We start from the raw sequence: 13,259 nt of genomic DNA, 5'->3' as shown, positions 1-13,259 counted from the left end.
ACTGAAGACGACGAAAAGAAGGAAGTCACAGCACAACTCATCCAGGGCTGTCGCAATAAACACTTGAGAACGCTGATCCTGAGGCAGCCGCGGATATCCCTCGACGAAATCTTGATCCTTGCACGGTCACACGAACTGTCTGACGCCCGCGCCACCACAATGGAGGCGGCCCTCAACCCACAACATGACGCAGGAGCGGCGATAAAGACAGAACGGGTGGACGCAGTGCGCATGTCTAGCCGAGGAAGCAGAGGGCGAGGACCGACGAGGACACAACGCCGGACGCCATGTGGCTATTGCGGCAGGGAAGAACACAACCAAGATGGCTGCCCAGCACGAGGGAAGACATGTTCGAAGTGCGGTATCCCCAACCACTTCACCAGCGTATGCAGAGGAGGCTCTAGGGGATGGAACGCCTCAGGAAGGAAGACAGCCACTGGAGCAGTCAAGCAGCTATCGCTAGATGAGTCCACGCCATCACGCACGAACAAGTCACAGAGACCACCACAGCCACACTATGACGACTCATCCACGGATGACGAAGACGAATGCTACTTCGTATCGTTTGTCAGCGAACTGAAAAAAAGTCGGTGACCACAACCCAAGTGCCAGATACACGGATCACCAGCAATCGGAGTCATCGACACCGGAGCCACGGTAAATGTCATGGGCATTCAGCATTACAAAGCGCTGAACCCGAAACCCAAACTTGTTCCCTCTAAGGCCAGGATCTTCACCTATGGCAGTCAGGAGCCCCTCCCGTTGCGAGGGAAAATGGTAGTGCAGGTCCGAGCAGAAGACCAAGAAGTACTGACCACATTCCATGTAATCGACAAGGAGGCAGACCTGTTGGTGGGGAGCAACACCGCGGAAGACCTAGGCCTCATTGCCTTCGCAAATGCCGTACGAGCGCTGCAGGTAGAGGACATTCTACTCATGTTCCCCAAGCTATTCACAGGCCTTGGAACCATCAAGCACCCCCCTATCAAGCTGCACATAGACCCTGCCATACAACCGATTGCGCTACGACACAGACGAGTGCCATTTCACCTACGTGCTGCCGTCGAGCAAGAACTGAACCAGCTGGAAGCACAAGGGGTGATTGAAAAAGTATCCGGACCAACACCATGGGTATCCCCCATGGTGATAGCCGAGAAGCCGAAACAACCGGGGAAAATCAGAATTTGTATTGACATGAGAATCCCAAACAAAGCCATCCGGCGTGAGCGGCATCTCACACCAACAGTCGACGACATTCTGACCGACCTCAACGGTGCACAATGGTTTTCCAAACTAGATCTCAATGCAGGATATCACCAACTGAGGCTAGCAGAGGAAAGCCGGTACATAACAACTTTCTCGACGCACCTAGGATTGAGGCGATACAAGAGACTTAACTTTGGGATCTCATCTGCAGCCGAGATTTTCCAAAACACAATCAAAGAAATCCTCTCTGGACTCCAAGGAGTGCTGAACGTCAGCGACGACATTTTAATCCACGCCAAAACGAGTGAAGAACATCACAACAGGCTAAAGGCGACGCTGCAAAGACTTGCCCAATATGGTGTGACCCTTCACAAAGACAAATGTCAATTTTTCAAGAAATCCATCGAATTCTTTGGATATGTGTTTGGATCAGAAGGATTCACCGTAGACCCCCGCAAGTCGTTGGCAATCAAGAATGCTCCTGCGCCAACCACAGCGTCAGAAGTGCGAAGCTTCCTGGGAATGGCGCAATACTGTGCGAGGTTCATCCCCAACTTAGCCACGATTGCGGAACCACTGAGAAACCTGACGAAGAAGGAGAACTCATGGAAATGGACGGAAACCGAAGCCAAAGCCTTTGATCAAATCAAAGCAGCCTTGCTAGACAGCACCACGATGGCATACTTTAACACCACCAAACCTACCGAGATAGTAGTAGATGCCAGCCCAGTAGGACTAGGAGCCCTGCTATCGCAAGAAACCGAACCTGGAGTATGGTCGCCATTGGCGTTTGCGAGCAAAGCACTAACCATGACTGAATCAAGATACTCGCAAATAGAGAGAGAAGCCCTGGCTGTGAAATGGGCGTGTGCACACTTCCACTTATATGTCTCCGGACACCCTTTTCGCATGGTAACAGACCACCAGCCACTCATACCCTTGTTCAGAGGGACCGCTCCTCACCCACCTCCAAGAATAGAACGGTGGGCGATACAAGTGCAACAGTACCAAATGGACCTCACGTATCGCCCAGGAGCCAAAAACCCCGCAGACTTTCTATCTAGACACCCTGGCCCGGAGGAGTGTCGGTCAACAGAACTTGAGAATCAAGCCGAAGACTTTGTAAACATGCTGTCGTCTGCATCATGCCCCCGAGCTCTCACAGCAGACACCATCATATCTGAATATGTAAACGACGCGGTCATTCAGCGAGTGGCAGACTCTATACAGTCAGGCTCCTGGGAGAACTTCCTACGGAATGTCAGCGGCTGGAGCGAAGAAGACCGGACACGCCTAACGCAGTTCTGGAGAGTGCGACATGACTTGAGCCGAGCAAGCAACAATCTCATCCTCAGAGGCCACCGTGTGGTTATCCCCAAATCTCTCCAAGAAAGAGCGACTATCTTAGCACACGAAGGACACCAGGGCATCCGCCGGATGAAGGCAAGGATGCGAGAGAAGGTTTGGTTCCCCAACTTAGAAGAAACGTTGACACCATCGTGCGCCAATGCCGAGCATGCCAGATAACTAGCTCGTCTGACGCTCCGGCACCAATAATCACAGAAGAACATGCCCCATCGCCATGGTCATGGCTCAGTTTGGACTTTGGGAGCTTCCCAGACGGGAGAGTCACCGTCGTGCTAATTGACAATTACACGAAATACCCGATCGTGGACATGGCCACCTCCACCAGTTTCGCAAACATCCGCCCTCTCCTGAACAAATCATTTGCTATGTTTGGAGTTCCTCTAGTCATCAAGACGGACAATGGACCCCCATTCCAGGGGTGCGAGTTCAAGGAGTTCCTACACAATCTGGGCATCCGACATCACCGGATCACGCCTCAGTGGCCTCAAGCAAACGGAGAGGTGGAACGGTTTATGAGGACAACCAACAAGATCCTACGAATCGCCACAGCTGAAGGAAAAGATCCGGAAGAAGCCTTGCAAGTCTTCCTGCGAGAGTACAGGAGCACACCCCACAGCACCACACAACAATCACCGTGGGCGCTGATGCTCGCTGGGCCGAGAAGAGACCTGCTTCCCATGGCCGACAACTGGGCACCAACACCATACTCTCCCGGGCGCACCCAGGAGAGGCGAAGGAGAACAAATGAGAAAGCGAGTCACAAGAGACGAGCCCAATCCCGGAATATACAACCAGGCGAGACTGTGCTAATCCGGACTAGAAGACCTGGAGGGAAGTTTAACACAGCGTTTGAACCAGAACCGTGGGTCGTCAAAGAAGCACGAGGCACAGCTATTACAGCTCGCCGGAAAGGAGAAGAGGTAACCAGGAATGTCTCCTGGTTCAAACAAATACCATCGACGCGACAACACGCGCCTGACCAAGATGAACCTGCAGGAGAGGAGTACGAGAGAGGAGAAGGAAGACCCAGCGAGGCTAGCATACTCTCAGACACCACAGGGCAGAACGAAGCGATTCCTCCATCGCCAGGCCCAGGACCTGAGCAGGCACCGACCAGAGGCAGATGGAGATACGACCTCAGGCCAAATCCGAAGCCGAGCCAGAAGTTGTCTGACTTCATATGCTGAACTGTTACACTTCATATGCTGAACTGTTATTCACAAGTTATTTTCAAAATCCAAGTTGGGAAGGGATGTAGCGCTCTAGTGCTCCGAGGGTCTCCCCTGAGCCCCGGAAGCACTAGCACACTTTGTAACACTTTCTGGCCAGGCGTGGCCAGAAAGAGATAAATAAACGGACTGGAGTGGCACGGCACTTCCTGTCCAGACCAGCGCTCTGTGTGTGAGTGTGGCTTATTTACATGCCTACAATAAGCACGTGTGGTAACCCTTGGCCCCCAGCGATCAGCAGTCCCCACAATGCCTATCACAGGCAGCCGCTGCTCAGCCAATGAACCTCATTCGTGGAAACCTTCCCCCCCCCCCCTCACTTTTTCAGTTACTACATCCCCAGTTTACAGGCTAGGGAAAGTCTCCTTATAGCTAACCTATAGAATGTTCATCGGAAAAACAACCCCTGTGGTCCCTGATTAGGGGCCTCTTAGTACTGTTCGCGCAGCCAATAGGGCTCTCGCAGCTGCTCAAACACTGCCTTGTCTGAGCTGTGTGCACGGGCGCTCCCCAGTGCCCGCCCCTTGGCCCAACCTCCCCTGTGCGCGCTCCCGCAGGCACACGAGTGCTCGCACTCAAACGACTGTGCGTGGAGCAGGATCCCTGTGCAAACTATGAGTCGTCGGGAGCTTTTTGGGTCCCTGTAAATCTGTATCCCGGGGATCCCCGGATCTCCCTGACCCCCGCGGGTGTCTGCCCGACACCCAGCAAACCATGGCTGGTCGTTTGGATTACATCGCCCCCTGGTGGACTTACTGGCTGCACAACTTCCCGCACCTGGACCTGAGCTTCCGGGCAGTGGATGGGACTTTCAACCCTGGAGAGGATCGGTACCAGCAGGTAAACCCGGCCAGGCGTGAAGAAGGGGCATAGATTACTGAGTATTGGAGAGCCGTACACTAGAACTGTAGAACACAACAGGAGAAAGAGAACCTCCAGAGTGGTTGGGGGAAGGAACCTACCGCAAATAACCCATCAGATTGGTGAATGGACCCACAGGGGGCGGAGGGGAGAAGAAGAAATCCATAGCATGGGCAGAAGTGTTCCGCAGCAGAGAGTGGCGGGTCCCGCAGCAGAGAGTGGCGGGTCCCGCATGGGCTGGCGGGTCCGGTAGCAGGGGTGACGGCCCGGTCCCGCAGCAGGGGGTGGCGGGTCCCGCAGCAGAGGGTGACTGGTCCCGCAGCAGAGGGTGACGGGTCATCCGCAGGGGGGGGGGGGGGGGGGGGTGACGGGTCATCCGCAGGGGGGGGGGGGGGGGTGACGGGTCATCCGCAGGGGGGGGGGGGGGGGGGGTGACGGGTCATCCGCAGGGGGGGGGGGGGGGGGTGACGGGTCATCCGCAGGGGGGGGGGGGGTGACGGGTCATCCGCAGCGGGGGGGGGGGGGGGGGTGACGGGTCATCCGCAGCGGGGGGGAAGGAGGGGTTGACGGGTCCCGCAGCAGGGGTGACGGGAGCTCTAGGAGGCTGATGTGACGGGACACGCAGGAATGAATGAAGGGATCCACAACATGGATGAAAATACCCTCAGCAGGGGGCGAAGGGACTCGCAGTAGGAGGTGAAAATACCCTCGACAGGGCAGTGGCTAACCCATATGCCGTGGACCTTGGTGCAATAAAAGAAATGGGCTGCTGTTTTAGTTATAAAATACAGAAATAATCTGAGTTCAATGAGCCCTTCAAACCTCTGGGACCTGGTGCCACTGCACTTGCTGCACCAATTGATCCCCTGGGGCGTTGCGCCCCAGAGAGTTAAAGGGGTACACATAAAGGGTGTCAGGAAAGGCAAGCTTACAACACTTTGGGGGTGGGTTGATTGCCACAGAACATTCATTGGAGTGGGTGACGGGCTCCGTGCGTCTGAGACAGCGCTCGCTGGGTAGACTAACGGTACCAAAGCAGTGGGAGGAGGGGGTGGAGTCTGGTGATGCCCCAAGGCTGGGGAAGAGGGGGCAATAGAAGCTGCTGCAGTGGGGTGACAGTAGCTACAGTAAAATGGTGATCTAATCCGGAGCAGAAGAGGGGTAGGGCAGTACCTCTCGTAAAGACCTCCACCCCCATAACTCCTGCAATCCCGATAATTCCGATATTCGCAGCCCCTGCGCGCCGGGGGCGGGCGGGGGGTCTCTCTCTCGCTGCAGAACTCGGAGATCTCCCACAGACTTCCGTATTTTCAGTTTGCATTTTTTGAGGACAGACACAGTAGACCCATTGCATTTGGTGAGGGGAGCGTTGAGGGGCGAGAAAGGGGTTCGTTTAGGACTGACTAGTTCCTATGGGACGAAATAAATTGTAACCCCATGCCAAGCCTCTCCCACATCTTTATTAACGCCGGACTTATCCGTGCGCTATAAAGGCGCTATCTGGTCGGCAAGGGTGGGAACGCTGAGGACTGTAAATGAATTCAGGTGTTTGGAAGAGGCACAGCGAACCTGTGTTACGTATAAAGCCGGAGCCCACGTACACACAGCGCAGGAAGGTGGGAACCGATGCGGCCGGGTCACTGTCTGAAGCTAACTTGTGTGTGACTCGGCCTGGCCACCCGCCAGAAAGCCCCCGCTTCCTTGTTCAGCGCTGTCTGACGAGAGTTATTGACTCGAGAGGAAGTCGAGGAAGCGGGGCTAACGAAGGACAGCGCAGCCGAGAGCTGGCTCGAGTAGCTGGACATCAGCCGCTCCCCCAGGAGACTGTCCGGCGGCTTCAGTACTCTCCTCCCGCCCACACTTCTTTCTTCTTACTCAATTGAAACATTCTTGCCAGACCATTGTTCTGCTTACCCAGCTTGAGAACACAAGAACCCTGCCCTGGGGCAGTGGTATCTCAGACCCCATTCCGACAAAGGGTCGTCCAAGCGTGGACTGCCCTTTTCATTTGCACTGATGTCACATGCTTTATGACTAACACGGACAGAGCTCTTCTCATTACACACTGCGGGGCGAGTGAAGAGTTAAGGGGCCGGTGTTACGAATCTTTACTAAAGCAAGAGGCCTGGTCTCTGGTGCTTAGGGAGGGGCTTTGCTTGCCAAAAATAATGATTGCAGCTTTGTCACGCGCAGTCTCCACAACAAGGCCAGTAAACACTTTATTGTCCAAGGTCAGTGTTATGTTACCCCCACATATTACTGAGAATAAGCAAAGGCTGAAAATCAGGGATGAGCGTGAGTTCAAGATGTGACCTTATGTTGCACTCGGTTCACTGCAGTAAATTCACTAAGGCACTCGGCGGTCTTGGGGGTTGGACAGCGTTGCCTTCTCGGGCGCAGAGGTGGTCTGATTCATGCAGGCGCGCAACGCCCATTGGGCGCAAAGGGCTTCGCCCCCCCCCCCCCCCCCCCCCCCCCTGTGTGTTAGCCCGGGCTGAGACAGCTTCCCGGGCACCACCCGAGTGCTTCACAGGTCTTTAAAACACCATTTACTAGCTAACAAGGCTTTGTTGTTTTTTTTCGCCCCTGCTGGAAGAATTAGCCCCTGCCCCCCCTCCGAAATGTGGCTCTAGTTGCACCTCTGGATTCATGGAAATATAAATCCTCGTCGCCAAAAATGTAGTAATTTTAACGTTACTTATTCCAATAAGCTTGTATTATAAATTAAGCTATTTATTGTTAGAAGGAAAAGAGAGTGGAAATACGAGGCTCTCCCTCTGGCCAGTCAACAGCAACTGCCAAGGAGTAGAACCATCTAACCTCATAGGAATGTGGAATGCACTAGGCACAGTGCTCCACACTCCATAAACAACATAGAAGATTACAACAAACTTCTTACCTGGAGAGGCAGTAGCATTGCCAGTGAGTCATGGAAGTGCAAGGGACCCTATCTGTTGTTTTGCAGCCTTAAGGGGGTGGGTAAGTGGGCAGGGTGGGAATGTGACACCCCCCAAAATAAATGCTTTCTTTCGCATTTGGGCCTGGGGGCCTTAAGTCTTCATTGACTATGTTGCTTTTTTCTCATTCACCAACAGTAATAGGATAAGAAATAGTGACCTTTGATGTAAAACAGGAGAGAGACAGACATCTGGTGGCTGAATTTCAAAACGTGATATCGGATAACCTGGAATCAGTGCTGGCTTCCCTGCTTTTTCAAATTATGTGACATAGGCAAACAGTTTATTTCACAAACCCTCCTTTTCTTTTTTTTATCACGTATTAGAGCACCTTTAAATACTTGAGTTCAGGATGTATGCTATACAATCACCTTTTATATTTGATTTATCAAGACCATTGATGTTTTGAAGGTTACGTTTAATAAGTGTCTGTCTATACAGTGAACTGGTTTACTAAGGTGAAACGCTTCAGCATGTTATATAGATATACTTTTTTGAATTTTGAAGAGACAGTGTCATACCTTTATATTATGTTTGTTTCACGTTATAAATGCAAACGTTTTCATGGCTTGGCTCATTTCCGAACTCTCAAGCCAGACCTCTGGCTCACACTATTCATTTTCTGGCACACCCACCTCTTTTCGCAACTTGGACTTAGTACATGGGGCTAGCAGTCTCTTGATAAAAAGATTTGTAAAACGTGAATACTGGAAAAATGGAGCTTTGCTTACATGCACCGATTTGACCACTGTTCCATCACAGCTTCTCTTAGCAGAGATGAAGAAGAGCGCATGCAGTGGAAATGTATTTAAAATACGCGTTTCCAGGATAGTAACTCCAGGCTGTGTTGTACCTGGTCATAGTCATGAGTTCTGAGGAAAAAATTATCTGTGTGGCTTTTCTAGTTGTTCTCATTTCACTGAGAGCTTTAAACTTGTTCATTGTTTGGAGCAGAAACTGATATATATATTGGTTTGCCAAAAAGTATTACATCTAAAACTCATGGAAACCACACTCCTTCAATTGGTGCAAATGTACATTTTGGAATTCACAGGCGGTGGGTATGCTTGGAAAGCTGCGTCCGTCTCCGGTTTCCTAGCATACTACTGCCAGACAAATACCCAAAAGATAATAGGATGCATACTTGAAAATATTCTAACCAATGATAGTCGCTCAAGGTAGCATTTAAACCCCTTTTTTTTCACCAATTGTGTCACTTTGGACTGAGGCCCACCCAGGGCCGGACTGAGAGGACTATTCAGCACTGGCAATTTTCTTGGACTGGGGGCTAGGGGGCACAGGTGCAAGTGTGAAGCACTGCTGCTTCACTAAACCGGTCCCCAGCACTACTTTTTTTTTTTTTAACTGGGTGCGATATATCAACACTTCGGCAAGATGACCGCCCCCACTGCTCCCAAACCAGCCCCACTCTTCCAGCCTCCGAAGGAAACACCCGATGCCCGCTTAGGCCAGTCCGGCCCTGGGCCCACCAGTGGAAATCAGTACAGACCCTGTTCCTCATGGAAACAGTCTACCCCTAATCTTGAATTCGCAACCCTGCAGCCCACTGCTTTTTTTATTTTTGAAATTTGTGATTCACATCCACCATCACCGCGCCCTCCCCCAAATATATATATCTGACTGTCCAAGTTACTCTGCTGTTTGAATTGGAAGAAGGGGTGGAGGGGCCCCGATCTGGAGACATTTGTAATAGGCCTCTTTGCAGAACTTCTCTCCCCACAACAACTGAGAATCAAGCTGGACAGGGCCCATGGTGTGGGCACCTTACAGACGGGGAGCCGTAAGCGACCAAGGGATGTTTTGGTCAAACTCCACTCTTTCAAAGTGAAGGAAGCCATCTTGTCTGCTGCCCGGAAAAAGAAAGAAGTGTCCTTTCAAGGCCACAGATGCTCTCTCTATCAAGATCTAGCCCCGCAACTTTGGCCCGCCGGCAGACACTGAGACCGATCACCGCCAAATTGCAAGATGACAACATTCGCTATCGCTGGACATTTCCCTTCGGCCTCGCTTTTGAACATGGAAACAAGACACATCACGTAAGCTGCATGTGGAAACCATCCTGGAACCAAGGGGGGCCGGACTGACAGTGCCGGAAATATGACCTGATCACTAAAGACGCTGAGGTTTTTCCATTCTCCCACTCAGTAACATACTGCTCACTAGTGAATATGGCTTTGCAATTTGGGGGTGCGGGCCTTGCCAGTGCTACCCACAATTCCTCCTTTTGTTCTTGGAGGATGTCCGAGCCGAGGACTTGTTGGTCCTCTGGCCACCAGTTTTTGGGGAAGTTGGGGGGGATTTTTTGGGAGGAGTGGGATCCTGGTGGTGCATTTTGGGGTTTGTTGTTTAATTTTTCTGGCTGCCAAGCTTATTGCAAAATGGTCGGTGTGGTGGAGGGGGGTGGGGCAGTCTGGGGGACATTGCTTTGTATCATACTGAGAGAGGCCCGGACTGTGAGGACAGGAAGCGTGGGCCCATATGGGGAGGGAGGAGAGAGTACTATGCCCGATGGTTAATGTAGCCTCCTGGAATGTTAAGGGATTGAATTCTCCCCAGAAACACCAGAAAATTTGGAGATACCTCACTGACCGCAAATTTTAAGTAGTGGCATTGCAAGAGACACATCTCAAACGAGCTGAGGTCACTAGGCTTCGTCATATAGCATACCCGTTGATTTATACATCATCCACCACCACTAAACACAATGGAGTTGCGTTACTCTTCCATAGCACAACAACATTTTAGCCTGTTGCTGTCACAACAGATCGGGAAGGGAGACTATTAATGGTTAATGGGCAGATGAAAGGCATGCTTTGCACATTCATCTCAATATATGTCCCTAACTCAGGTCAATCTACGTTCCTCTCCAGTGGTCTTGACCAGATTGGGGGATTTGCGGAAGGACCCATTATACTTATGGGAGATTTCAACTTAACTTGGTATGGGACCCTGGACAGCACCAGTGCTAACAGGGCGCCTGTCAACACCTTTTCTAATGGGGTTAGACAGAAAATACATGCCCTTGGCTTATGTGATGCCTGGCGTTCCATTCACCTACCGCAAAGAACTATACACACTTCTCACACGTCCATCAGTCGTACTCCAGAATAGACTACATCCTCATCAGCTAATCCCTGCTGTGGGCTCTCCAGGCAGCGCAGATACTCCCGATATCTGTTTCAGATTACAGCCTGATCACCTTGAGCCTTACCTGGAACGGTCCTACTAATGGACTTCCTAGGTGGTATTTCCCTTCAGCACTTACACAGGATGCGGTTTCCAGGGAGGAAGTAAGGGCTACCATCGTTGACTTCTTTTCACACAACATTCCCCAGGACACATCCCAGCAGAACAACTGGGACGCCTTTAAGGCAGTAATGAGAGGGAAATCCATTCAACTCAATTCAATCCTAAACAGAGGACGAGGGAAAGGGAGGCTCTTGAGGGGGAATTGGAGATAGTGGAACAGGCATTCAAAGCCATGCCAGCACGCGCCCTACAGAGACAACTCGCCGCAATTCGGGGTAAACTTCAGTCCATATATGCGAATCGAGTGGAGTACACATTGTTAAAACTGCGTCAGTCATCCTTCGCACAGGGCGACAAGGTGGGCTCACATTTGGCTCGTCAACTTAGAGTAAAGAGGGAACAGGAATTTATTGTGGAGATATTGGATCAACGGGGACAACTCACACTCTCCGACACCGTTAAAGCTAACATCTTCTGGGATTTTTATGGTCAGCTCTATCAAGGCACTATTCCCGACAAGGCACTACAACAATTTGTAGATGAGCTCCCGCGGCTTTCCCGCTTGGCGGCCGACATATTAGACTCTCCTATAACTTAGGAAGAGGTTTGAGACGCTATCTCCAGACTCAAACTACATAAAGCTCCCGGACCCAACGGCCTCACTGCACAATTTTTTTTAATGTTTTTTTTTTTCCGATGAGCTAGTCCCCCATCTTACGAGTCTATTCCAGGCAATAGCAGCAGAAGCATGGGTTTCGGGCTCTATGGCTGAAGCGGTGATCACGGTAGTCCCCAAACCTGGAAAGGACCTGCATCTCTGCGGCTCATAGACCCATAGCACTTCTAAATCTTGACGCAAAGCTATATTCCACAATCCTAGCAGCAAGGCTTGAAAACCTTATGCCAGAGCTAATACATCCTGACCAATCAAGGTTCATAAAAGGCAGGCTAACGCATGACAACATCAGACGCACCATCGATTTGATTGAGAAGGCCTCCAAGTTTAAAATTCCTGTAGCATTGGTGGGTTTGGATGCGGAGAAAGCTTTCGACAGAGTGGACTGGGCTTTCCTCTTTTTAACTATGCGGAAGTTTGGATTTGGAGATCCATTCCTCAATATGGTAAAGGCCAACTACCACCTCCCTACCTCCCGAGTCGTGATCAACGATTTTCCTTCTTCCCCCTTTGCCCTGAGCAAAGGCACCCGACAGAGGTGCCGACTATCCCCCCCCTCCTATTCGCCCTCAGTATCGAGCCACTGGCGATCAGGTTCAGATCCAATGACGAAATCCGAGTGCTCCCTTTCTCAGGTGTGAGCACAAGGCATCTTTTTTTGCCGATGACGTACTGCTCACTCTTACGGACCCGGCTTCCTCGCTACAGGCGGTGCAAGGAGAACTACGACGGTTTGAGCAAGTGGCGGGGTTTAAGGTACATCTGTCCAAATCCTCAATACTTAACCTTATCCTCCCTACTGCTGAAGTGAACAGACTGAGAAACCAGACGGCCTTTCATTGGGCCAAACACACTTTACTTTATTTGGGAGTACAGCTTACGGCCAAGATAGGAGATATATACAAGGCTAATGACCCGCCTGTGGTTGCACAACTTCAGCAAGACCTTAAAAGGTGGTCGCCCCTTTACATTTCGTGGCTTGGGAGGATCAACGCAGTTAAAATGACATTACTGCCCATATTTTTATACCTGTTCCAAGCCCTACCCATCGATCTTGAGCGAACTCTAATGCTGCTTCTTCGCTCATTGATCACTAAATTTATTTGGCAGGGAGGGCGGGCGCCTGCCCCATCATGTGCTCAGACGTCCAAGGGATAAGGGAGGACTGGCTCTACCCGATTTCATTTTATACTATCAGGCCGCACAACTACGGGTGGCAATGGAATGGTCAGCGAGGGAGTCAGATGAGCACTTGCTTCATATGGACCACTCTATAGATGGAAGATCTATATGGGATGTCCTCTGGAAGCCGAGGGGGGATCGGCCCCCCAATGCGTACATTAGCACCCCTTCTCGCACAACTTTAACCATTTGGGACCGACTCACGCGGAGGGAGGGTTGGACCTCATTTCCATCACCTCATACACCCATCCATTTTAACCCGGCATTCCCTCCGGCGCCAGACGAGGGTCCTTTCGACTGCTGGAAAGAGGGAGGGTGCCTCAGACTGTCTGACATGTTTTCATAACGATGACATTTTAACGTTTGACAGCTGTTAGAGGGAATTTGTAATCCCCCAGAGTGAATATTACCACTATCTTCAGCTTAAACACTGGGTTATGACCCCACACTTTTTTTTTTTTTTTTTTGCAGAGTTTTATATAGCGCGAACTAGACCCGAACCGAATCAGG

At 51.2% G+C, this 13,259-nt stretch overlaps 1 protein-coding gene across 1 annotated transcript in view; it reads left to right on the top strand.

The window, feature by feature from the left end:
* Positions 1 to 4,315: 4,315 nt before the first annotated feature.
* Positions 4,316 to 13,259, top strand: part of TTYH2 (tweety family member 2) — a 423,103-nt gene continuing 414,159 nt past the window's right edge. The window contains exon 1 of the mRNA XM_078654259.1: positions 4,316 to 4,643. Coding sequence (XP_078510385.1) covers positions 4,518 to 4,643 — 126 coding nt within the window. The 5' untranslated portion in view covers positions 4,316 to 4,517. The remainder of the gene's footprint in view (positions 4,644 to 13,259) is intronic.

This window comes from Lissotriton helveticus, chromosome 7 (genome assembly GCF_964261635.1).
Source record: "Lissotriton helveticus chromosome 7, aLisHel1.1, whole genome shotgun sequence".
Taxonomy (NCBI): domain Eukaryota; kingdom Metazoa; phylum Chordata; class Amphibia; order Caudata; family Salamandridae; genus Lissotriton; species Lissotriton helveticus.
The sequence above is the reverse complement of the archived record's forward strand: the minus strand, read 5'-3'. Positions and strand labels throughout refer to the sequence as shown.